Source organism: Anser brachyrhynchus (genome assembly GCF_964034855.1).
Source record: "Anser brachyrhynchus genome assembly, chromosome: 5".
Lineage (NCBI taxonomy): Eukaryota > Metazoa > Chordata > Aves > Anseriformes > Anatidae > Anser > Anser brachyrhynchus.
In genome coordinates, this window is record NC_137699.1 from 65,184,575 (window position 1) to 65,209,051 (window position 24,477).

At 46.4% G+C, this 24,477-nt stretch overlaps 1 protein-coding gene across 3 annotated transcripts; it reads left to right on the forward strand.

Moving 5' to 3' along the window:
• The first annotated feature begins 259 nt into the window (after positions 1 to 259).
• Positions 260 to 24,349, forward strand: MIS18BP1 (MIS18 binding protein 1). Of its 3 annotated transcripts, XM_080594125.1 has the most exons (16): positions 261 to 734; positions 1,642 to 1,767; positions 2,680 to 3,182; positions 4,561 to 4,637; positions 5,634 to 5,764; positions 9,623 to 9,713; positions 10,116 to 10,279; positions 11,449 to 11,615; positions 12,553 to 12,637; positions 14,261 to 15,113; positions 16,043 to 16,215; positions 18,406 to 18,548; positions 20,519 to 20,667; positions 21,299 to 21,380; positions 21,988 to 22,045; positions 22,204 to 24,349. In XM_080594125.1, exons 1-16 carry the CDS (start codon positions 359 to 361, stop codon positions 22,296 to 22,298), a joined length of 3,273 nt encoding a protein of 1,090 aa, XP_080450251.1. In that variant the 5' UTR covers positions 261 to 358; the 3' UTR covers positions 22,299 to 24,349. The 3 variants fall into 3 exon arrangements, 2 of the variants coding, with proteins under 2 accessions (XP_080450252.1, XP_080450251.1); XR_013951911.1 differs by lacking the exon at positions 22,204 to 24,349 and having other exon boundaries at positions 260 to 734; positions 21,299 to 21,526; XM_080594126.1 differs by lacking the exons at positions 20,519 to 20,667; positions 21,299 to 21,380; positions 21,988 to 22,045; positions 22,204 to 24,349 and adding an exon at positions 18,148 to 18,211 and having other exon boundaries at positions 260 to 734; positions 18,406 to 18,540.
• Positions 24,350 to 24,477: the final 128 nt, after the last annotated feature.

The window sequence follows — 24,477 nt, forward strand, 5'->3', positions numbered from 1 at the left end:
ACCAAGCCCCCGCCTTCTGCCCCCTCCCTCTCACGGGAGCCCCGCCTGCGGCCACCGGAGCCCCGCGGGGTGCCGCCCCCCCGCCGCCGGTCGGCCCGAACCACTGCCTCGCCTCAGGGGGGGGAGAGCCACAGCCCCCCCCCCCGCCCTCACTTCCCGCCGCCCGGTGACGCCACGCGCCCTGCCGCCAATCGGCGCGCGGCGCTCCCAGCTTAAACCTGCCGGGCGCGCGCGGGCGGCCTGAAGGCGGCGGGACGGGTGAGGCGGCACCGAGGGAGGGGGGGGGGGACGCCGCCGGTCGTGAGGGGCCGTGAGGCGCTGAGGGGCCGCGAGGCGCTGAGGGGCCGCCGCCGCCGCCATGCTCGCTGCGGCCACCCCCGGGAGCCGCGTTGCGGAGCCGGCGCCGTTCCGCGGGGTGCCGCTGCGGGCCGTGCCGCTGAGCAGCCTCCCCGCGGGCACGCTGACGCCCCTGAAGGAGCTCCTGGCGCGGGGCCGCGCCGCCCCGCCGCCGCCCCGCTGCGAGCCTCCCCCGGCGGCGTGCCGAGAGCTGAAGCGGCGGGCGGGCGGGCCGCCGGGCCGCGAGTCCCCGGCTAAGGTGTTCCAGCGGATGAAGGCCGGGGCCCCGCGCCCCCAGCCCGGCCCCGCCGCCGACCCCATCCTCACCCCCGCGGCGCTGCACGGCGGGCGGCGGGGCCCGCACCGGCAGCTGGAGGGGGCAGCGGCCCCGCGGGCAGGTACCGGGACGGGACCGGGAGGGGGGCGGGGTGGAGCAGGCGGCTCGTGGCCGGGCCCCGCTCCGCCCGCGGGTGGCCCCGGCAGCGCCCCGAGGAGCGGGGGGCAGCGCGCCCTGAGGGGGAAGCCGCGGGGCGCTGAGCCGGGCACCGCTGCTGGGCCCCCGTCGGTGCCCCCGAGCTGGGTGCGGGGCAGGCACGGCCGGGCTGGTGCCCCGCGTCCCGCAGCTGCCCCTCCGGGAAGGCAACGGGTAGCTCCGTGACTCCAGTCTCTAGAGCAGCGTGCCCTCGGTGGTGCCCCGGTGCTCTCGTGGTCCGCTCATCCCAAGCGGAAGACCAGCCGGAACGCTCTCCGGCCTGTCAGAAGGGCATCATGCCGTGCTTCATCAGCTGTCGGCATTCCCTTGCGCGTTGTTGTACCCCACCCGCCTCCTGTACCACGCTCCTGCCCCGTTATTTAACCCGGGGGGGTTAAGACCCCCCTGCTTTGTCTCATTTAAGGCATGGCTGCAGGCAGCTGGGCTGAGCGCTCGCTCTGTCTTATCTAGCCAGCGGCATGGGCAGCTGCGAGCCAGCTGTCATTGGCGGGTTATCAACTCTGTTCCCAAAGAACCTGCTGTCACGGAGGTGAGAGTGCCCGAGTTTACAGTTAGACATTAAAAAGCCACAAAAAGGCTTGGGGCACATCCATGACGTGTACGTTTCCCTGAGGGATTCCCTGAGGGATTCCCTGAGGGATTTCAGATGCAGCTGAGGCAATATCTAACCCCAAAATGGAAGGCTTGTGTTGCCCATCCAGCTTGGGGAACAGCAAATTGTTGTCTACTGGCGGCTGGTGTATTTTGCTTCACCTCCACGTGAAAATGCTTTTCTACCTCAAATTCAAAGATCTTTTCTGTATTACTTCTAGAATTGCCTTGCGCTTGGATTCCTCAGAACCAAACCGTGAAAACGCTGTCTGTAGACCCTCTTGTGTTAGAATCCCCTCATAAATTCTTCTTGCGAGTGAAGCAGAAATTGCAGCAGCAGCGGAAAGGTACTTGGTATTGCTCTTAGAACACTTCAAAAACTTCCTGGGCTTCAGGGTTTCTGGTTTTGCTTGTAATCCCTCTCATGCTTTGGCAGAGTATTGTAAGGTATCACTCTCTGTAGTCTGTGCACAGAGGAAAGTGGCCCAAGAAACCTACAAATCGGTCTTCTCAGGGCTGGAGACGGCATTCCACTTGTAAACTGTGGGTTAGGGCACTGGCTTCTGATCTTGAAGCTCAGCATCATTACTCTTGTGTGTGTGTACTGTTTCATTTCGAGCTCCTGGTGTTGTGGTTAAGAGTCCATTACAGACTAGGTGTGCCACTTTGGCACTTGAGTTTAAATTCCTGTGTATTTTTTTCCCCTGTGTTGTTTCTTATTAGTGACCCTGAATATACTTCTGTCCTATAATTCTGTTCCTTAAAAACATGAAGAAAATAATGCATGGCAAAGACTTAATGTTGTTCAACTTCAAAACAGCACTCAATTTATCTGAAAGCTCAAAAACCAGTGCTGGTAGCTCCCAGTAAAACAGCAGCATGGCTAGAAATCAAGGTCTTGAAGTTTGGAAAGAAGGAAATATTTGAGGTTTTTGTGAATAACAGGGACTTTTGCTTTACAAGGAGGATTCATTGAAGTAAAGACAGGAAGAATGGTAAATACGTGCTGCTAATAGATATGTAGTATACACTGACTTGGTTTGGGGGGAAAGTGGGGTGGTTATAAGCTGATCTCGCGGTGAGGGAAAGCTAGTCCAAGTCAATTCAGAGCAAGGTTTGCTGTTCTGTTAGCAAGCACAATCCTAGTTTTGGAACTCTAGTGCAGATCGTTAGAACCTACTCACTAAAAATAGAACTAACTGTACCAAGTTTTATTAATTAATCCTCATATCACTGATTGCTTTTTTTTTAATGGGCAGATACAACATCTTCAAACCCGATCAAGCAAAACATTTCTCCTTCCACAACTGCAGAAAAGCCATTGGTCAAACCCGCTTTCGGTGAGCCAGTCACAAATGCTCCTACAGAGTGTGTGGTCCCTGATAAGGATGATCAGGACGACTTCCTCGTGGAATCACTGGATGCCGATGATGAAATGTCTCAAAATACAATGACCAGCTCTGTGAATGTCTATTCTGCCCCTTTTAAGCCTGGGGACCCGTTAGAAGACAGCTGTGGAGGCAGAGAAGCAAACTGTTATGAACTTCGTCAAGAAAAAGGGCAGCTGCAGCCAAGTGATCAGCAAGCTGCTCATAGAGTAAAGACACTGGAGACTAATTCTCAAAAGCCCTCACAGTGCTTATGCAGTATTATGCTCTCTACTCCCGAAGTCCACATACCAAGGAATCAGAATCAGAAAGACTCTAAGGGCCCTCTGGATAAACCTCATTCGGGTCAACTTGCTGCCAAGGCGAGCAACGAGGTGGGAGAACTTACTGCTTTAGAGCTCCCAACAGGCTAAAACCTCCCATGGGCTGCTTGTGGTTTGTCGCTGGGATTCTGTTTTTTCTTGTCAAAAGCAATGAGCACTCAGATTAAGCTATGATTTTATTAGATTCTGTGCTGGCTGTGGCTGGGGTGGGGCTTGCCTTCCCCGCAGCAGCCCCCGCTGTGCTGCGCTGTGCAGGCGGAGCTGGAACAGCACAAACGTGCCCCCGGTGTCCCGGCTCTGCGAGCCCCCAGGGCTGAGCTGGGCAGGGGACCCAAACAGCCCCAAGGGATGAAACGGACCCTACGGCGTGATGCTCTGCAGTGAGAGCTGGGCAAGGGGGGCTCTCGTGAGGACGTCTGTCCTCCCAAACAACCACTGCGCTTATCCTGCTTCCCAGGATGTGGCTGAACATTGCTCATCGATGGGAAGTAGAGAATAATTGTTCTCACCTTTTGGTTCTGCATGGCCTTTGCCTGTTTTTTTTCTTTTTCTTTAATTAAACCGCTCCTCTTTTCAATCTGTGAGCCTTCTTTCCCCATATTTTTTCCCCCTCCTCTTTTGAGGAGGGGGAGTGAGAGAGCGGCATGGTGGAGGTTAGCTATCAGTGTGAAACCACCACAGATTGTGTTGGTAAACATTCTTCCCTCAAAAAGACTTTTTTTTCCCAGACTCCAAGGTGAAAATGTGTTGGTTTTTTTTGTATAAAAGGCAACCTTTTCTTTTAGTATTTGCAAGCTACTCTACTTAAAGACTTCTGTGTCATCACTTAAGTTTGTTCATTGCCATATGCTGGTATGATGGACATGAAACAAATCGCAGGCTGGTCCAGCTCCTGGCTGTCTAGGCAAAACCAAGGAGGAGGAGAGCTGTTTCCTCGCTGTAGGCGAGGGGAGGTCCTAAAGTTACCCGAAGCTCTCTAGGTGACTGGTGAAAATCTCTGCTTTCTTGCCAGAACATCCAAACTAACGTTACGTGAGGCAGGAACCTTTTCCTAGCAGACCAGCCTGCAGATACTGTTTTCACTTCAATAAGTGTTTGGTAGTACTTGCAGCTTTCTGATTATATCTCAAGTAAAGCAGCGTGCTGTGATGGGTGCCGCGTTCCTCAGGGACTGGCCTAGGAGGCCGGCGGAGGCACACCTCCCCAGTCAGCCTGCAGCTGCCCACTGCTTGGGCGTTGGATTCCAGCTTGATCATGCTGCTATGTTCATGTGTTTAATGACCGCTTTCGTTTTTTTCTTGTCTGGAAGATGGTGCTGAAATAGATTCTCAAGATATACAGGAGTTAATTTCTGTTTTGCCAATGCCTTGGTAATGTTACACATCCTAGTCTAATTTAAAAATGATGACATCTATTTTTTTTGTGACAGAAAAAAATCTGCCTAACCAGTTGGAGCATTAGAGTGATCAATGGTAACACTGCAATATGCGTTGAAGGAAAACGGAAGTAAGAAAAGATTTTGTGACTTAAATGCAATGTAAAACATGGCGGTGGGCTTTCGGCATGTGAGCTGAAAAGGCTATAGCGTCCTTTGCCTAGCGGGGTAGCTGTAGCTTTGAGACTTGTGCTCTCAGAGTACCTTGGTACCTGTTGAATCGGTTCCGCACCCTTGTGTGGCTGTCTTCCCCTCTCCCCGGGAGCATGGCAGCACGGCCCTCAGCTCGTCCCCTAACCTGTGTAGTGACAGCTGGCACTCGCGCTTCCTGTCCTTCGTTACTAGCAACACGTTCAGGTTTTGTGTTGGTGTGGATCCAGTATATGTTGCTTGCCCACAGGGTACTTGATCTGCTCTACAGACCCTGTGAACGGACTCCTGTCTGTCCTATTTTGTGGCAAGTTATATAGCTAAACACTTGCGCTGTCGTCTTGGGTTTGTCCTTAATACTGTTTTATAGCTTAACCCGTTGCTTACTGCTACTACAGAAGTATGTTTTAAAAAATGTAGATTTTTTTTTGTGAATGCTTGGATCTGTTTTTTGTATCTGCACATATTGGGGTTCCTTCTTCAGTTGTTCTTGTTGTTAAATAGGGTTTATTTAGGGTCTTTAAATAGGTCAGAAATAAATACAATATTCCTGGAGAGAATATGCATTTGACCTGTACGATAGTACTTCGTGAACTTGCGTGACGGTATCGCTGCAGCAGTGAGCTTAATGGAGTCCTTTCGTCCGTTTTGTTTCTGCAATCTAATGTCAGACTCGTTCTGTGACTAACGTTTGCAGCAGTTGATGTGCTCCTTTTGTCTCCTGTCCAACTATTAAATTAGCCCAGAAAGCCTTCCAAGCTAAGGAAGACGCTGGTAGGATGTGCTAGGTTTCCTTTATCACTCATAAAGTGCGTACCACTGTTAGTCTGATATGGAATATCAGTATTCCTGCTTGAAATTCCTTTTTTGAAAACAATGTTTTATTTCTGTTCTTCATGTTATCTGTCTTTTCTTAGAGATATGAAAGACCTGTCTTGGCATAGTAATGCAATTACGGAACGTGTAGCAAACAACCAAGTTAAGACATCATCTGGCAATATCTACCTGCTCCAGGGGCACATAGATTCCGCTTTGATGAGAAAAGAAGGTAAGAAGATGATCCTTAACGTAACATTACAATCTGAGAAGGTCCTCTAGATTTACGACTGCTTCCTGAGAAGTTGCTGCTGCAGTGAATGTTTTGCATTATCCTGCGAGCTGGGCTCAGCTGCATTCAGTACGTACCGGAAGGTGACTCCAGCTTCAGATGTCCAAATATTATCGAATGATAATCGTAGCTGGCATTTTTAGGTTGCTGCAGGTGTGGAGAGGGCTTTTGGAGTATGAGATTGACTAATGGGTATGCTCTTTCAGAGAAACCATTTCTTGCCAAGATTGCCTTTTTGTAATTTTGGTCTACGTCTTTGCATTTAAATAACGCTAAGACATTGAAATAAGGATTTTTTTTATACGCTGTTGAAATGACTGTGGTGTTCACATCCTATTTGTGGCTTACTGGTCTGTGATGGAGCAGTAGCTCCACAAAGCTCCATGGAATTTCAGTTTGAAGACAGACTAATTATGGAGTCAGTGCTTTATAATCTAGAAAATTGAACCGTTTTTAGGGTCTAAGTGGTAGGTTATACCGAATCCAGCAGAACTTCTTGCTTCATAGTGCTTTGAAGCACATGGGATTTTAAAGGAAAATAAAGTTGCACACTAAGTTAGGTTAGGCTAGGCTTTGTTCTAGGCTTCACACACATCCTCTGTCGTGGCGACTAGTACATGAAACGAGGAAATGAGCTACTGTGTAAGCAGGCAGAAGCACCTCTAGGAAGATAAAACTCGTCTGTGGCATGGATGGAATGCATGCTTGCCTTAGCCCAGGTGTGCCCTGTGTGTATGACCGTGCCCTTTTTAATAGGGCAGATTGGCACACTTTGCTTTCTCAGGCCCAGCACAAGACATCCAAAGATATGTCTGTGGCTTTGTTTAATCTTTTTTCTTCTTGTTTGCAGTACTGGAATGCATTTTGATAAATACCTGACTTGGCTGTTCTGACTTGGATTTGTGTCTAGTTACACTGCAAAATAAATACTTCTTTAAAAAAAAAGTTCTGAGAAGTGACAGCAGGAGACCTCTCTTCTGAGCAGGGTGCCTCAAGTATTACAGAGGTTTCCTCATCCTAAGAGTTAATGGAATGTGCTGGGTTAGTTCCTCTGATCCTATGGGCTTAGCACTAACGGCAGAGCATCCTTCTTTCTCGGCTTCCTCCTCCCCCCTCAACACACACATGGAGGGAAGAAAAGCTGTTGTAGGCTTGGTATGGATAATACCCTGGAAGTACCTTGAACAGATTCAGTGTTGACACACGAGTCAAAAGAGAGCTTAAAGACAAGCTCATGTAAGTAGCAAGAAGAAAGGCTGCATCTGAAGTCTGACCTGAGGATTTCCTTCAAGCTGGGAATGCTGGGGCTGCCAGCAGTGGCACCGGCAGTCTGGGGCAAAGCTGCACCAGTACGTAACTGCTTGCCCCGGGAGCCCAGCTGGCTGTGTGAACTGCAAGTTACTTTTGTTAACAATGTCAGTGCTCTGTCAGTAAGAGCACTGCCTAAGCACTCACCTATTTACTAAGTTAACTTACTAAGTTACTACCTATTTACTGCCTAAGCACCTACCTTAGTGCTCAGTAGCAGTTAACTTGAATGCTGGGAGTGAGCAGAACAACAAAAAAAAATGCTTCTGTCTGTAAAACCCATAGGTTTTGCCCATGAACATCTTGAATACTTAACCTAATTCCACCTCATTCCTTCTCTTCCACCACCCCAACCCCCTTGCCCCGCAAAATCCCAACAGTCTCCTTTCAAAAACAATACAGAATACAGCAGAACATGAGGAGAAAATGGGAATGTTATTAAGGAGCCTTCACAGGGCAAAGGACAAAATGAGCTAAGGGTTTTCAGCCTGCAAAACAGAAAGGTTTTGAAGAGGTGTGTAAGAGGTTAATGAAAGAACAAAGGGAGTGGAGATAGGAAATAAAGATCACTTGTGTGAAGTTTCCTACAGTAACAGAGTAAAGGAAATTAAAGAAACCTAGGAGAGGGGAAATTAAAATAAATAAATAAATCTCATACCATGTGCATCTCAGGTGGGAATCCCTGCACAGGGTCTTGTGGATGCTGAAGTTTTACATGAGTTCAGCTGGAGACTGAGCCATTTCCTGGCAGACAAATTCCCTAGGGGTTTTTCAGTACATAGATATCAGTGTTGATTTCTGAGCTGGAGGGTGGGAGACTGCACAGGGAAGTATTCCTGGGTAGTTCCCTGGCTCTTCTTTGGCCACTACTGTTGGGATCCTTTCCCTGATAGGGGCCAGATGGGCCTTTCGTTGGGCACTAAATAAACTCACAAAAGGGTGCCTTTATAGTTTCCCATCCTAAAGGAGCTCAATTATTGGAACTTTGTTGGCAAAAGCTGATTTTAACGGTCTTTCAGCTCCCAAGATCAGTAGCTAATGGTTGGGATACTTTATTTATTTATTTTTACCCCTGTGCTTTCTAGGAAAGATACTGCTCCCAACAACTTCACATAAATAGGCTACTGTTTAACCTTGTTTTTAATCACATGTTGCAGATCCTTCTTATGGCAGTCCATGGCTAGCGGTGTCACTGTGGGAGGATGAACGCTGCTCTGTTTTTAGAGAAGTACAAGCTCAGTGTTGTGCTCCTGCACAGGCTGCAGCCTTTCAGCGAGAAGGCTATGTGATAGTCGTAGAATCACAGAGTACCTGAGCTGGAAGGGACCCACAAGGATCATCGAATCCAATTCCCAGGTCCCCCAGGGACTAACCAAAAAAAAATCAGACCATGTGTCTGAGAGCGGTGTCCAAACACTCCTTGACCTCCGTCAGGCTCGGCACGGTGACCACTGCCCTGGGCAGCCTGTGCCAGTGCCCGACCACCTCTGGGTGCAGAACCTTTCCCTAACCCCCAGCCTGACCCTCCCCTGTCTCAGCCCCATGCCGTTCCCTCGGGTCCTGTCGCTGTCCCCAGAGAGCAGAGCTCAGCGCCTGCCCCTCCGCTCCCCTCGTGAGGGAGCTGCAGGCCGCCATGAGGCCTCCCCTCGGCCTGCTCTGCTCAGGGCTGAACAATCCAGGGGACCTCAGCCGCTCCTCATATACCTCTTACTCTAGACCCTGTGTCATCTTTGTTGCCCTCCTTTGGACACACTCTAACAGCTTACTATCATACTGTGATGCCCCAAACTGCACACAGTGCTCAAGCTGAGGCCGCGGCAGAGCAGAGCAGGACAATCCCTTCCCCAGCCTGCTGGCAGTGCTGGGCCTGATGCACCCCAGGGTACGGTTGGCCCTCCTGGCCACCAGGACATACTGCTGGCTCGTGTTCAGCTTGCTGTTAATTGAAACCCCCAGATCCCTTTGTGCAGGGCAGGATCCAGCACTTGCTCATGGTGTTGGTGATTGCCCAGCCCTCTGATTTGTCAAGATCTCTCTGCGGGGCCTCTCTACTCCTGCATTCGAGTCATTTATGAAAACATTAAAGAGAACTGGCCTTAAAATGGAGCCCTGCAGAACCCCAGTTGCTGTTACTAACCTAAGATTTTACTGGGGCCCTAAAGCCTCGTGTTCTCTGGGGCACTCATAGCAGCCACAGGGAAGCCACGTGCCAGTCTGGCATAGCTGAGCTGGGGAAAGCTTACGTTCCTGGTTCCCAGGAAGCTAGAATGATGTCTCCAGGTACTGATATCTGTATTTAATGACCCCGTTGGCTCACTTTTCCATGAAGCGCGCAGTTCTCTTAAACCAGGGAAATCTGTCTCTAGTATTTAAAGCTGCAGTGAGCTTCTGAGGTGCTTACAAAACTGTGCTTGTACTGGATGTTATTTGTTCCTTTTCTGATTAAAAGCATTGCCTGGCTATTGTTAATGCTACTTTTCTTTCTAACAGGATTTCCTTATCGCTTCATCAAAAGATTTACATATGGGTTTTCCAACAAATGGAAGGAATACGTTGAGGAGTTACTTGAGGAAAGAAGGAGGTAACTACTTTGGAGATTCTGTATCACTGCAAAGCTCTTAAGCATTACTTGATTTTTAAGAACATTATACTAGCAGAGGATAAAAGATTGCAGATGCAGGTATGAAGACTATGATCCAGGCAAATTCTGGTCACCAGGTTGGAAGAATACCCTTTTACTAATCTTCATTGTACTGGTTTGGTTTTGTTCCACTCAGTTACGTAGTCTTAGGATCAACACAAGCGCAGGGCTTCACTGATTCAGTGGCTTGAATGGTGTCAGTATGGGTAGAGCTGCACTATGCCGTTGGGTTTTTGCTGGGGTGGGGAGAAGCTTCAAGACTACGTAAGTTAATGCGTTGTTAAAGGTCAACTGCTTTGGGTGTTTATTTTATTTTTTTTTCCTTAAACTCTAAATCATTAGGAAAGAACGCAAACAAAGTATTGGTGAGAGTGAAAGTGAAGAGAGTGACTCGGTGGTGGGTTTGGATGTGTTGAAAAACGCAAAAGACCCAGCAAGACATGTAAAGAAATCTGAAACGAGAAACGCTACTTATGAAGTATCACCAAAGAATGATGAAAACACTTGTGGGTATTTATAATGCTATTCTCTAGAAAAGAAAAAAAAAAAAGAAAGCTGTTTCCCCAGCAAAAGATACCTGCTTGTTTTCCTCCTTGTTAATTTGTCTGTAGGTAAGAGGTAACTAATTGGGTGAAGGGTTTTTTTTGTTTACGTTCACTTGAACTTCAGTAATCAAGAGCACTGACTAACATGTTGTTTGGTTTGCTGAGGCACAAAAAGGAGGTGCTGTTCAGATGCTGTTCTGAGGAAGAACCCTGGGAAAAAGAGCGGGAGTCTACTCTGGTCTGTAGTAGCTGAAAGGAATGGCTCCAGAGCTGTTTATTCTGACAGCAAACTTGAGTTATTTTTTTCCAGCTGCTATATTGCATATCGTACTCTCTTTGGGATATAATCTCTCCATCGAGGCTCTGTCCTTGGGATTCCTCCCCTGCATTGCTGTCCCCCCTCTTTTTTGGCTGCCTTAGTTGTAACTCCTCCTTTGAATCTGTTCCTAGAGCAGGTTTACTTTATGGCATCTTTAATGTTTTTGCCTCAGTTGGACAGAACGGGTTGTAGAAAAATTCCTTACATTTTCTTTGTTTCCAAAGGAAATGGTTGTGGCGCCATAACCCAATGATCAACGTGTTTTGTCCTTGCCAACCTTGCTTTACCTTGCAAGCCTAGCTTCATTAGGGACACTAATAGCTTTGGGTTTTTTATTTTGCCTTCTTTTTAATATCTTGTCATAGGCTCCAGCAGGGCTTTGGCCAAATCTCATTGGACTATTTGTTAATACTGTAATCAGATTTTCTTGCTAATACTGTTAAACCTGTTTTTTTCTCTCATTACAATCAGGATTTTTTCAGTGTGACACCTTTTCTTTATTGTTCTAATCCCCTGTATGACTTTTAGATTATTCATAGCCTGTAAACAAAGTAAAACTAAAAAGTTCACAGCGGTGTAGACTATAAAGCATGAAAATTATTGCTTCAGTCTTGTTAAAGTATGCTTACTTGTAACCTGAACCCTTTAAAAGAACATCCTTACTTTGTGGTAAGTTTCCTGTTTTCCATGTATTTCATGCAAATGAACAGGTTTAACTAAATTATTGCTCCTGTGCCTGTGAAGTGTGCAATGGTGAGTTTTCAGTACAAAATATTTACGGAAATACTGAAATTTCTTGTTTTTCTTGTAGATGTAGTACCAAGACACAGTTCCATATTGAACGACACAAATGGAGTTTACACTCGTAGCGGCCGTCTTGTTAAACCACCGTTAAATTTCTGGTGTGGGCAACGTGAGTTTGTCGATCAGGAATTAAATGTTACTATAGAAAAAGGAGGAGTAGATTATTTGAGCATAGTAAGTGTCTTTTGCATATTGTTACACATTTCTTTGAATTGAATTATTATTGAATAACCTTGGATATGTATTTAACTGACGGAACCAGTCCAGCTCCAGTAAGTACCTGAAGAAGCAGGACATTTTGAAAACATTATAAAAATGTAAAAAAAAAAAAAAAAAAAAAAAGTCTTAATCTTTGAATTATCAGATAGTTGTTGTCTGTGAAGTGGGGATAGTGGGGAATTACTTCTGAAAAACAAAGTGTCTCGAAAGATCAGGAAATAGGCACAGGTGGGTCACTGAGTTTCCTAAGCAAACGCTTCCCATAACGTTGTAACGCGCAGTCCCTGTGCCATGTTTAGTCACACAAGGGGTCTCAGTGCTGCAGGCAAGTTTTTGTGTTATCGCTGCTGTTGTCAGCTTTCCCATTTATGGGTTTCACATTTGTTAGGACTAGATATTTCCTCATTTCTTATATCGTGATCTGTCCAGATGACCCCTCTCTTGATTGGGGTGGGCTGTTTTTATTTATTGTGACGCTTCACCAACTCTGATAATATTTTGATAATGGGAGTGAAGTTTGTGTGAAGGAAGGCAGTGCTCTTTGCAGCAGCTGTCTTTTTCTTAAGACAAAGTGGCCATATGGAATGGGGAGTGTACTAAAACTTGTCATCAGCACCAGCAGTGCAGAGCTGTGTGTGATTTACCATAAACTCAAGCAGTTGTAGATCTTGAGATTTTAACCCGATTTTTGGAGTATTTAGAGGGAGTCTGGCTAAGTTGCTTTGGTCACATGCACTTGTGCTCATCAAACAGTACTTAATAGACAGAAGGGGCAGTGTAGGTGTCTTAAATCTACCCACCGTGTAAACATTTGGCTTTTTCAGAGCTGACATCAGTAGGCTTGATAAGTAAACTCTAGCAGAAGTTTAGATTAAATTGTTTTATTTTGAAGTTGTATAGTGCTGAAAAACCCAAAAGGACGAAGAAAAAGGATGCAACGAAGGCAGTGGAAGAAAAATCAAAAAGCAAAGATAAAGGTAAAAAAAAAAAAAAAAAGATGGGTTTTGGTTTTTTGTTTAAGTTACTGACTGGAATCGATGGATTATGTGTTGGGTGCTGGAGCAATGTGGTGATGTCAGGTTAATGCAATATATTTATTTAAATCTTCTAACGATCATTTGCTTCTTCTATGAAGAATTATCAGAGTAGCATTAATGCCTAGTTTTACAGCTCAAAATGTTTTAAAACTTTAACTACATGAAGGGAATGTGCAGATTTCTTTCCAGAAGTTGAAATGAAAGGATTATGATGATTGTTTTTTTTGAAGTTCCTGATCTCTCAACATGGCTATTACGTGCAACTTAAGGTAATCGACCAGTCCAGCTTTTGGTCTGGCTTTGCTTTTCAAGCTGGTTGAATTCGATGAAATGAAATGCCTACATAGGTACACACACAAAAAAGTACTGACGGTTTTAAAGCCTTTATTTTTAATAAAATTTGGGAAACGATAGCGCCCTGAAATCAATCTCAATATAAAGCAGAAGCTTCTCTTAAAAACAGCAGTAATGTTTTTTACAGAAACTATTAGTACTGCAGATAAAGCTTTTGGGATGTGAATGTTTGCTTGATCTCAGTCGTAGCATTTTAGTAATATTTTCTGTTTCCTATTTGATTCTCTATCTGCTCAATACTTTAACATTCTCTCTTGTAGCCTTGATAATCCTAATTCTTCTAGTAGTCTGGAGGCATTCTGTCATGGGAGCAAACTGGGCAGGAACTGGAGGTCTCCTTTGCATGCGGAATCCTACCTGCTGCTGGCTGTACTCCCTCTGAGCAGAGGAAGGGGCATTTGCTCAAGATGAATTCTCTGCTTAGAACTGGTTTCATGCCACGTGCTCTTTGTACAAGCTGTGTGTAAAGGTATTTTCACAGCTTCTTGACTGCAGTGCCCAGGAGCGGCCTGCCTGCTGGGAGGCAGCGTCCTGCCTTTTTATCACGTAGCCTCGTGTTCCTGCAGAATTTCATCGTGAATACGTAGGAATGTATGCATCAGGGCAGAAGGCCTTTACTTAATCTGTCTGAGAGATATTTACAGGAAAGGAGGTAGTGATCCCAGGAAGCTTTGCTAAGGTGCTGGTTTTACTCGGTCAGGTTTGGTAAAGTTCCCTGAAAAGCAGAAGTGATTTTGCAGTTACCATCGGGCAGGTCTTTGGAAGTGGGTTGCAGATTACCTGTGCTTACACGTCTCTTAAATGGTGGAGGGCCAGCACAGAGTGTGGGCTGATGTTTCTTAGCATCATTAATTTCTTGCTCCTTAAGAGCATGAAATTAATGAAAGAGCATCTGGAATGTTCCAGAGGGAAACTGTTTAAATTAGTTTTGTGTTCCAACATGACCATTTGACGGAGTATCCCCTTGTCCTGAAGGACTGCAGTGTTCTGGTAGCTGGGGGAAAAGCTTCTGCAGAGCATGGGGAGCTCACGCTGGAGACGTGCTGCTTGTGCCCTCCTGCAGACTACACTCGGCATAACAGAAAGGAGTCTGCAGATCTTAACGAGTGCAGGAAGCGTTGCATCCTGCAGCAAGCTAGTCTTGCTCGTCTGAGAGTATGGTAATGATTTGCATTGCAATGGGTGATATACTGACATCATCTCTTTCAGGGAAAAACAGTCAAAAAGGAGTAAGTTCCAAAAAAGAAACAAAGTCCACTGGAAGCAAAGAAGCCAGGCGCTTTATTTCAGATGATGATGAAAGTGATCGTGCAACTGAGACTAATAAAATTAAAAGACAGGTTTCTGTTGAGGCGACTTGCTTAAATACTGAAGGTAGGAACAAGTACAACTGTAACAGCAGAACCATGAGAAAGGAAGAGACTACAAGTCGGCAGGCTTACACGTACTCTTTAAGGTCAGCCAGACGACTTTGTCAAGACAAGCCTTTAACAGTAGAATCCTCAAGCCAAGATGAGGAAGAATCCAGTGAAGATGTCCCATTGTTTATCAAAAGGAAAACTAGACCTTTAGTGCAAAAAGAGACTCAAAACTCCAAATCTTCCTCTCACTGTAAAAACGTACAGGACGGTGCAAATAAGGTGCCATGTGAACAAAGGGAAGTTAAACGCTCTACTGCTGCTGCCTCCCATGATGTGCAGCTGAGGCAAAGGGTGCCTGAGTACACTGACAATTCTTCTGATTTCCTTGAAGGAAAAACATCTAGTGAGTCCAGTACTTCAGTCCATCAGTCTGAGGCAATGAGGACAAGAAGCAGAACCAATGTTCCAAAGTATGTGTTTGAACTTGACACTAAGTTTGAAAACAAAGATAGGGAATTTCACATAAAAGAGAAGAAATCAAAAGCATCCAATAAGAAACCAAACTCTAATGCTTTTCCTACTGCCAAGTCTTCAGCAGCAAAATCGAGAGAACCCGAGAAGGAAAAGGTGCAGAAGTCTCACGGATTTTTTCCAAGGACAACTGATGTCTGGTCTGAAAAGGAATTACAAAAGCTGCACAGGCAAGTGGTTCCCTTGTCTTCACAGGGCAAAATTTCCTTCTGGCATCAGGAGGCATAACATACTGGAGTGGTTTGGATGGTCTATGAATTTGCATTTTTCAGATTTTTGGTTTTGAGAGTCAGTTTCTTTCAGCTTATTTTAAGGGTTTCCTATATGCTTTAATTTCCTTTTACAAAATACATTTTGTTAACAAATTGAAAAATAGTAAAATAAAGGAGACCCCGTAAGTTTTCTAGAATAACTGTAATGTGTGGGCCTAGAGCAGCCCCTACCACAGTATAAAGTGAGAGGAACACAGCAGCTAGAATTTTGTGATTCACTACTCCTCTACCTGCTTCCCAAATACACGTACTTACTTTTTTTGTGTGATAGATATTTCTTTGAATAAAACTGAAAAAACGTGAGTTGGTAAATAATATTGTTAAAGTATTCACATTTATGATTTGTCCAGTAAAGAGATATATTCTCTTGCCCAATGGAATAAAATATTACAGACGTGCTTATGTATTTAAGTTTTGTGTAGGGGAGAATAATCACAAGAATGTTAAATTAACGCACAATCCAATGACTTAAACTGGCTACTAGGCAGCGTTTAATATCTAATTGGGTTATAAAATAACCGTGTTTCATTTTGCTTTTCTTAGATTAAAAGCCTGAAAAAAAAGGTATGAGTTAGTGTCTTGGGGCAGGGGGGAAAGCTGCTGGAAATAAGGATGAAATATATCTTGTAACTGATCCATTAGCATAAAGTATTCCAATAAAGTTGTGCGTGTTTCAAAGTGTCTGGATGACATCAGAGACAAGATTCTTTACATCCAGTGCGCAGTGCCACTCCTAGGAAGGGAAGGACAGTCTCAGGGCAGGTCACTGGGCAGTTTTGCGCAGACTGTTCGGCATGAAGAAGGTTGTGGTTTTGTTCCCTCGGCAGGGCGGTTGCTTCATTTCCAAAGCACAAGAATGGTTTCTGGGTGGAGGTAGCGATGGCGGTGGGGTCTCGTTCTGCTGAAGAATGCCATCAGAAATACACGGAGGAACAACAGGCAAAAGCTTCCAAAAGACACGCCACAAAGACCACCACTTCAGGAAAACCAGAACAGAAAGGTACCGACCTCTTGGCTCAGAGTATAATTTTGTTTTTACCTAATTTTAAGTTCAGTGTTCGTTTTGCAATAGGAGAGGCAGACACAAGCACACACATACCTAATACGTGAGCAGTAAGGAGATTCCATCTTTTAGCGTTTGGACCAGAGTCCTGTAGTGAAGGAGGTTAACTTCTACTGTACAAAGGTTTGTTGTAGAGCTAGAAGGATGTCGTAAATGACTGCGGCAGTGACAAGAAGAAAAAGGACAGTTTAGAGTTTTTGAGTTCCTGTTGTGGCAGGCAGGCTTAACCTTTGCCAGCTAAGAGAAAATAGCTATTCACATCTTAACGGGCTGCTGGACGCCTGGTGGGTGGTAAACTGCTTGTACAGCTCTCTGCCCAAACAGGATAATGGGGTACTTGAATGCACCTGGGACAAAGCGCAGTAAGAACAACCAAATAGTCCTCTTGTGTTTGGCAGTTGCATGCCTGTTACTGTTTTCTGTCCACTTTGGAATCAGCAATTTGTGTTTAAGGATAACAAGTGTGCCTGGGGTGAAAGGCACAAGAAGCTCATAAAATCATAGAATATCCGAGTGGTGAAGGGCCCCACAAGGGTCATCGAGTCCAACTTCTGGGTCCCAAAGGACCAACCAAAAATAAAAGAAAATCAGACCACGTGTCTGAGGGCGGTGTCCAAACGCTTCTTGAACTCCGGCAGCTCGGTGCCTGTCCCAGTGCCCGACCACCTCTGGGTGCAGAACCTTTCCCCACCACCCAGCCTGACCCTCCCCTGAAGTGTATGAAATATCCAAGCATGTTTCCAAGCTCAATCCAGTCACTGAAGAGAAGGTTATAACGACTTCAGTGCTTAGATGAGGAATGCTTGATAGTAACTCCTGTAGCCGACAAAAACATCCATCGCTCAGCCGCTGGAGGCTGAAGCTTTAGGTCTTGCGCCGCAGTGGGTGAGATGGCTCCGGTGCTGCTTCTCGGTGCTTAAACTTGTGCAGCGCTCTCTGTTTAGTGAAAGCACTGACAGAGTTTCTCTGTTTGAATGAGGAGATTCACGTTACCCAGTCTCTGAAGTTCCTGCAGGAGTGCTTGAGGCCAGTTGTGCAGCCTCCGGTCTGGAGACCGGACCGGGTGGTCATGGCAGGTTTCCCTGCCCTTAAAGTCAGTGGATTGTGACTTTGTGAAGGCTTGAAAAAAGCAGGCTGAGTTCATTGCAGAACAATCCGCTTTCTTTTTACTTGACTGTTTCTTTGAAGCATTTGGGGCAGTTGCCAAATTCTTGTGAGAATCTACTGGACATCAGTTCAGTAGTAAATCGTATTCAGCTTTGATAGTGATACTATTTTTCTCAAGCATTTTGGAGCATAGGTAGAAACCACCTCATGTTGGCTGACGTTGGCTCTGTGCTGCGTAATACTTAGCAAAGGATTCTGCTTGGCAGCTAGGAGCTGTTCCTTGGCTTTCTCTCAGAAGGTGAGCATATCCTGTTACAGATGAATCTCAGCACAGATGATAACATATTATTTTGTTCTTCTGAAAATCTCAACTGTGGATTTATTTTTAATTTTTCTTTACTTGACCGTCTGCGTAAGCAGCCGTTTTAGCTTTGGAGTGTCTGAAGATTAGGAGATTGGGAAGGTGCTCTTCTAAACTTGCCCAGAGAGTAACCTGTGGTGGAAAGTAGGGGACTGGAATTACAAGCGCCAGTGGCAGTGACAAAACAGATGTATTAGAGAACACAGCAGGAGTTCTGAGTGGTTAATATTGGCAAAGGACAGCACCGTGTGCACTGCGGTCTCAGATGAGCATTCCACAAAGCCTCTGTCGAGGACGCCAGCTGGTTTCCACCTGTCTGTGCAGCAGAGCCTTTGTGTTTGAGTACTTGATGCTTCTTGATGTGGTGTTAATTCGTAGTGTGTTTTGTCTTTGAAACGCAGGTGCATGGATAACTCTGTTAAATCATGATACACGACACTTGCGATGGCTGCATAAGGCTCTAGAGTAAGTTTCTGATCCAGATGTAGCAGAGCAATTCTGTTTGAAAGTTGTACAGAAATCCAAAGGATCACAAAGAGGCTATAAGAAACTTCCTCAAAAGAGAGGGCTTTATCTCTAGCATTGATTACAGTTAGCTAATTTTAAAACCATGCTACATAACAAATGGCTTAGAAAAATTAATACTTTGATTCACGCAGATAAGAAAGAACCAGTTACGATAACTGCCAAAGTGGGAACCTTCAAAAGAAAACAGCAGATGAGAGATTTCCTGGACCATTTGCCAAAGGACAACCATGATGATGTTTTCACTGCAACACCCTTTCAAAACAGAAGAGTAAAGGTAAATCTGGGAGAACGCCACAAATACTGATGTTTTCTGGTTCTGTTTCAAGGCTGTGCTCCAAGTCTGCTGGCTCCGTGCCAGCAACAAACTCTTCCCTGTGTTTTTGGGAGAGGAGGTTTCTCTACTGGACTCCTTACTGGAGCCCTGTGCTTGCTGGCAGTGAGGATGCGTGGAGCAGGACTCGTGCAGCTGAGCGGTGCTGCTGAAGGCACGAGCACTGCCGGTCTGCAGCACGCGTGGCCTTGCCCTCTCGGTGCTGCAGAGCGATGCCGCCCTTCTGGGGGATGCTCCTTTGATCCTTACGCTGTGGAAACGCATAAGGGCCCTTCCTGAAGTCAGATGGATACTTCACAGGAAGTTTTTGCTTTCCCTCCCCTCAGCACATCTCAAATTTAAAACCAGTTTCCTCTCGATGCTGTCTGTCTGTGGGAGTTCTGTCACCCTCTCGCCCTGCCCCTTGCTTTTTGTTGTTTTCTCTCTCCCTCCTGTTTGGGTGGAGGAGGTGCCAGGTTTCCTTGGTTAGGCTCATTTTCAGTAACCAAAGCACAACAGCGCATCCTGTATGTTAAGACTTTCCTCATTTCAGTCTTCTCGTTTTTAAAGAAAAACCACTCATTTATCAAGATAACTTCATTTATGTATTTATACACACCTGTAGAGAATTTTTAACGTATATTTCAGGATGTGTCTTCTTGCTGTCTGACCGGACTAGCTCCACCTATTAACACTGGGTCCTTGGCTCCTGCAGGGACTCCAAACAGCACCTGTATGTATTTTGATATATTTGTTCTTTTCTGGTGTGTTTTTTTGTAGCAACACTTTATTTCTTATTCTGGCACACATCCAAAAGTAGAGCAACACCCTGGCTCACGGAAAAGTCCTAGTTTAAGCACTGGTAACTTCATTGCTTTCCATAGAGTGCGGTGTGTCCTGGAGATGTCCCCATGACTAATACATACAATTTGGCTGCGGAATAATCAGTGCATCCATGTCCAAGCCATCCTCTTTTGCAAAGGGATTCCCCTGGAGACTGCCATTTGGTAGAATAAAATTTCAGCCGGTCATGAAAAGCATTCTCCATAATTTTTTCTTTTTCTGGATTCAAATAATTTTACTTAGCGTGCGCTGTGCAAAAGAAACTAGCCTCCTGTTGTGGCTTACGGTGAGAGGTACCCCTCCAGAGGGAAATCCTTGTTTAGGAGTCACGAGGGGAACTCTCCTCCATGAACTAGTCAAGCCCCTCCCTGAAGCCAGCAGACTTCACACATCTCCAGTTTCATGCGGCAAGCTTGGGAGCTGAATTTGCTGTGTGAATAATCATCGTTTGTTCTGCATCTGCTGACTTTGTCCCCCTCTCCTCATGGGGAGGAGACGGCGCACAGCTGCCCTCATGCCCGTCACCTTTCCCCTAGGGCCCACTGCTGTTTCTTGTGTGGAAGTTAGTCTGTGCTTTTGAACGTTTGTGTTGCTCCTCTCTGAACCTTTCCATTGCTCCTCTCTCTCTTCAAAATGGAAGGACCACAAGTTCACCGAGTAATCCTGAAATCTTCCTCCTGAGTAGTAATGGTCAACTCTGAACTTGTAATAGTAATCAGATTTTTTTTTGATGTGTAGTAGCAGCCAAAAGAAGGCCAACAAAATGTTGGGCATCCACAGGAGTATTAAAAGCAAGACCAAGCCATCACTTGGCTGCTATGTGGAGTCCTTGCATGCCTGCTTTCTGTGTGCCGTGTGGAGGGACATGTGGATTCGGGAAAAGCAGCTGAAGTGAGCAAGGGGATGGAGTGCCTGCCTGTGGAGAGAATGAAAGTCTGGGACTCCTCACTGTGGGGAAGAGGGATACAGCCGAGGTTCGCGGCATCACGAATGGGCTGTTTGCGGTGGCCACTCAGAAAGAACCCCAAGACGCCTCTTAAGAGGACTGCAAAAAAGGGCAGGTCATTGATTGCTCTGTTGTGGCTTTGTAGTTGCCAATGTTCCTGGGAAGCCAAGAGGATGACGATGATGACTTTGCACTTACCGACAACCCAATCACACCTTCCTCGGCTGTCTTCCCTCTGGCGAAAACCCCTCAGTGTGAGCACATAAGCCCTGGCATGCTGGGACCTATCAACAGGTAGGAACTCTTACTGCTGTTCCTCTGCTAACGCTTCCCTTTCTCATCTTCCCAGGGATAGTTTTGTGTCTTCTGAGAAAGTTCACTTCCCCTCCAGACGTGCAGATTAAATGCTGCAGTCCTTTAGGTGTTTGTTTGGGGAAAGCTCTTGCATTTGACCGTGTGTGCAGTTTGAGCTACTCAGCTAAGTATGGACAACTAAAACGTTGCCCGCTGCCTGTTCTTTTACTCTTGGAGAAGGTGATGGTTTGGGGCTTCAGCCTCGGTAGAGGTCCCTCTGCTCATTCTGAGTCTTAAACCTGTTAACCCAACTGCTTCAGGCTTTACTAAAACAAATTTGAAATAGGTGGCATTTTTATCTAATGGAAGAGAAATGAACATCTGTGAAGATAACAAATTTTTTTGTCTGATATTTGCATTAAGACTTTATAGCATGTCCTCTAATTAAACACTTCTGCACTGAGTCATACTCCCAGAGCTCGTTATAATGAATTGACCAACAACTGTTTTTAACGACCGTGCTAATTTTCTGTCTCGATTAGAACTGTATGTATAACGGCTGTGGCTGTATCCCGCTGATACCCTGAGCAGAGCGCACCAGTGACACTAACTTGCTTGGTGGCCTTCACAGGAACGATTACGACAGGCACGTGTTCAGAATGCAGAACGCGCAGGGCAGGAGAGACACCTGGGACAAAGTGAAGAAGAAGCCGGTAACGCTGCTTCCTGCGCATCGCCCCGCTCCCCTGTAGCAGTGCCGAGTTCTGCTGAGCAGCAGGCAAAGGAATCCCTGGATCACAGAGGAGTCTGTGTACTGACAGAAAGCAGGAACCCTCCCCTGATTCATGCCCAAATTCTGGTTTGAATCTACATATATTTTGGAGAAAAGTTACTTTTATTATTATTTAAAATGTCTTTGTTCAGGACTTGTCACTGCTTTTGAATTCTGGACCTTTCAGATTCGTTAAGTTCCTGTTATTTTTTCCTGTAGAGCGGGAGCGGGAAACAAGGCTCCTTACCTTGCACCCTGAATTTATGTATTTATTCCTTTGGTATCCTTGGTTTGCTAATTCTGGCTTTTCCATGAACAACTGAGATCCCAGAAGCAGAAAAACATCACTAGTTCAGTGTAACGTTTTATGGTAGTTAAGTAGTTTAAATCTAGAGTGAAAATGTAGCACAGCAGTAGGGCAACTTTATTCTGATGGAATATTGAGTTTGCCTGTTCCTTTTTTCCCTCCCCCCCCCATGATGTTTCACATTCTCCTTGTGCTGATGCTGTAACTGCTGCTTGAGTGGAGACTTTTTCCTTTTTGCCAGGCTGGAGCCGCACTTGGTACACCAGCGTCAAGCAGAACCAAGTTTACTTTCGATAAAAGTAAGTAGTTTTGTTTCTCCTCCTTCGTGTCAGGCTCACTCACTTTCACGTTGCCACTGGCTCGTGGCTGTTAGCATCTTAGCTTTGGACCTTCTGGAACTGCTTTTTCAGCACAGGCACACACATTAATAATCTCCTCCCTGTTTTTCTTATTGCAGAAGTGTATCAGACCTCTGTTGTGGGGAAGCTCTTCATGCCCGAGGCAGCAGATTCATCAGATGAAGAGGAGGAAGATACTTATTTTTCTGTTTAATGCACTTTGGAGGTTTTATTAGTTCCACATTTGTAAACCTCTTGTACAGAAAGTCAAAACGAAGGGCTTTAGCCACCCCTCTGGCATGGTGTTCTTGTGGCCCTATGTTAGAGTCCGCTTTGGAAAACTCAGCCTGCAGCGTTTCTGCGGTTAAAATACGTTCTTGCTGCCAGGTCAGCAGTGAGGGTGGCAATTTTTCATGTGTACAAAGTGGAACTTTCTTGCCCAGGAACCTTCCTTCCTTTGTCCTGTTTTTCCTTGCGAAGGGGGAAGGGAGAAATGTAGTCTGATACCAATTATTTACAAATTTTGATGGGTTCATTTTAAGAAAAATACTCTTTTAGAAATATGACTGTAAAGTAACTTTAAAACAGCACTGTTTGTAACTAATCAGAAGTGCCTTTTACTTTGCTCTCCTGATAAATTGAATTTTTTACATTAATGTAATAAAGAAGATGCCAAGTGTCTGGCAGCAGTTTATGAATACGTAGGAAAGCACCTGCCTGAAATGTGTAGGCACGGTCATGTGAGCATTCTGCTTTTCTTTTAAAATGACGATTCCTGCCCCCTACAAGCAATTCTAAATATTTTTAGTGGTAGTACAGAAGAAAAAAGCTTTGAGCATATGTTTCCTCTGAACGGTAGGTAGGGGAAAAAAAATCATTTGTTGTCCTTCTGCACAGGAACGTCCCCTCCAGGCTGTCACCTGAGTGTTTCTGAACGCTGAAGCGCAGGGGAAGTACAGGCTCCGTCCTCAGGCCCCATGCCTGGCTCGCTGATGCTGGGTGTTACTTTCCTCCTGCTTCTTATGGGGAAAACCCTGACAACACAGGCAGTGAAAAACCCTCAAACATTACGAAATAAGCTTGAAAGACTTCTGGTTGGCTTAAGCCACTCTGAAAGCTTATGCTGAGCTGTGTTAGGCTCTTTCCTTTTACCTTCAGTAGAGGATGAGAGCCTCGCCCAGGCACCTGGGGGCCTGGAGCCGGCGCACTCTGGGGGCTGAGCTGGGCACAGGCCAAGGTGGTTTGGCCTCTGCTGTGAGGCTGAACGGCGAGCACGGTAATTTCTGCAAAGGTAAATGCAGCTAAGAGAACTTTGCCTGAATTTCTACCATAATTTAGTCATACAGCCTTCATCTAAGCAGTGAACACCATTGACCTGTGGGCCTCGCCCTTACCCACTTCAGGTCTTCGCAGGCACGGGCCTGCATTACAGCAGGGAGTGGCACTGGGAAACTGCTTGGTGGGAGAAAAACAAAAAACAAAACAAAAAAAACAAAAACAAACAAAAAAAGACAACCTGGAGAGGAAGGAAGCTCTGTAAAAGGAAGCAAGGCTAAGGGGCTGCAGCTTACCTTACCCCTTTTCAGCCTAGAGGCGTTGCAGGACCTTCTAGTACGTGTGGCCAGGTCCCCTGCGTCGCCTGGCTTCAAAGGCAAAGGAGGGTGATGCCAGCTCTGTGCTGAGGCGTTTAGCCTTGGCCCACCTCCTCTTTGGCCCTCCAAAGCAACACCACGCGTGCACGCTGCCTCACCTGTAAGCAGCCTTGCTTTGCCTAGCTGGGCCTCGAAGGGTGGGGGGGGGTTGGGTGTTTTTTTCCCAGCTAGGCACCGCTGGCTGCCAGCCGGCCCCTTTCTCTGCACAGACACTGCCCCGCTATTCCGGCCTCACACAGCCCAGAACGTATTAAGCAAGCGGACTTACTGCTATTAAGGAAGCCCCTTGATTCCCTGCAGGCTTCGTCATGAATGCAAACGAGGATGGCTCCAGAAGGGAACGGGAAGGATTACAAAAAGGCTATTTCCAAGTAGCCACGGCGTGGCAGCAGCAGGCTGCGTGTGCTGCACAGCCTGTGCAGGAGGCTGAACGCGGGAGCTCCGCAGGGTGAGCGGGCGGCTGCCTGTGCCCATCGGGTGGCTCCTTGTGCCCTTCCTGCTGCAGCCTCCCCGAGGGCAGGAGGCGAGGAGGCGGCAGCAGCTGCAGGGCAGGGCCGAAAAGCTGCAATTATTTTAAAAGGCGTTTTGTTATGATCATGAGCAGCAAACAAAACCCAGCCCTGCCCCCAGAGCCACTGGCCTTGCTTTGCCCGCACCCTGTGCTGCCTCCTGGCACCGCCGCAGCCGTGGCCGCTGGGCAGGAGGCCCGGGGAGGGGCCCAGCAAGGACGGAGCCTTGCGT

What these genes read in the sequence shown, in the direction of transcription:
- MIS18BP1 (XM_080594125.1), top strand. Translation starts at nt 359, where the DNA reads ATGCTCGCTGCGGCCACCCCCGGGAGCCGCGTTGCGGAGCCGGCGCCG. An exon ending in TGCGTTGAAGGAAAACGGAA is followed by an intron (nt 4,638 to 5,633) that starts GTAAGAAAAGAT and finishes GTCTTTTCTTAG; the next exon opens with AGATATGAAAGACCTGTCTT. An exon ending in AAAGAATGATGAAAACACTT is followed by an intron (nt 10,280 to 11,448) that starts GTGGGTATTTAT and finishes TTTTTCTTGTAG; the next exon opens with ATGTAGTACCAAGACACAGT.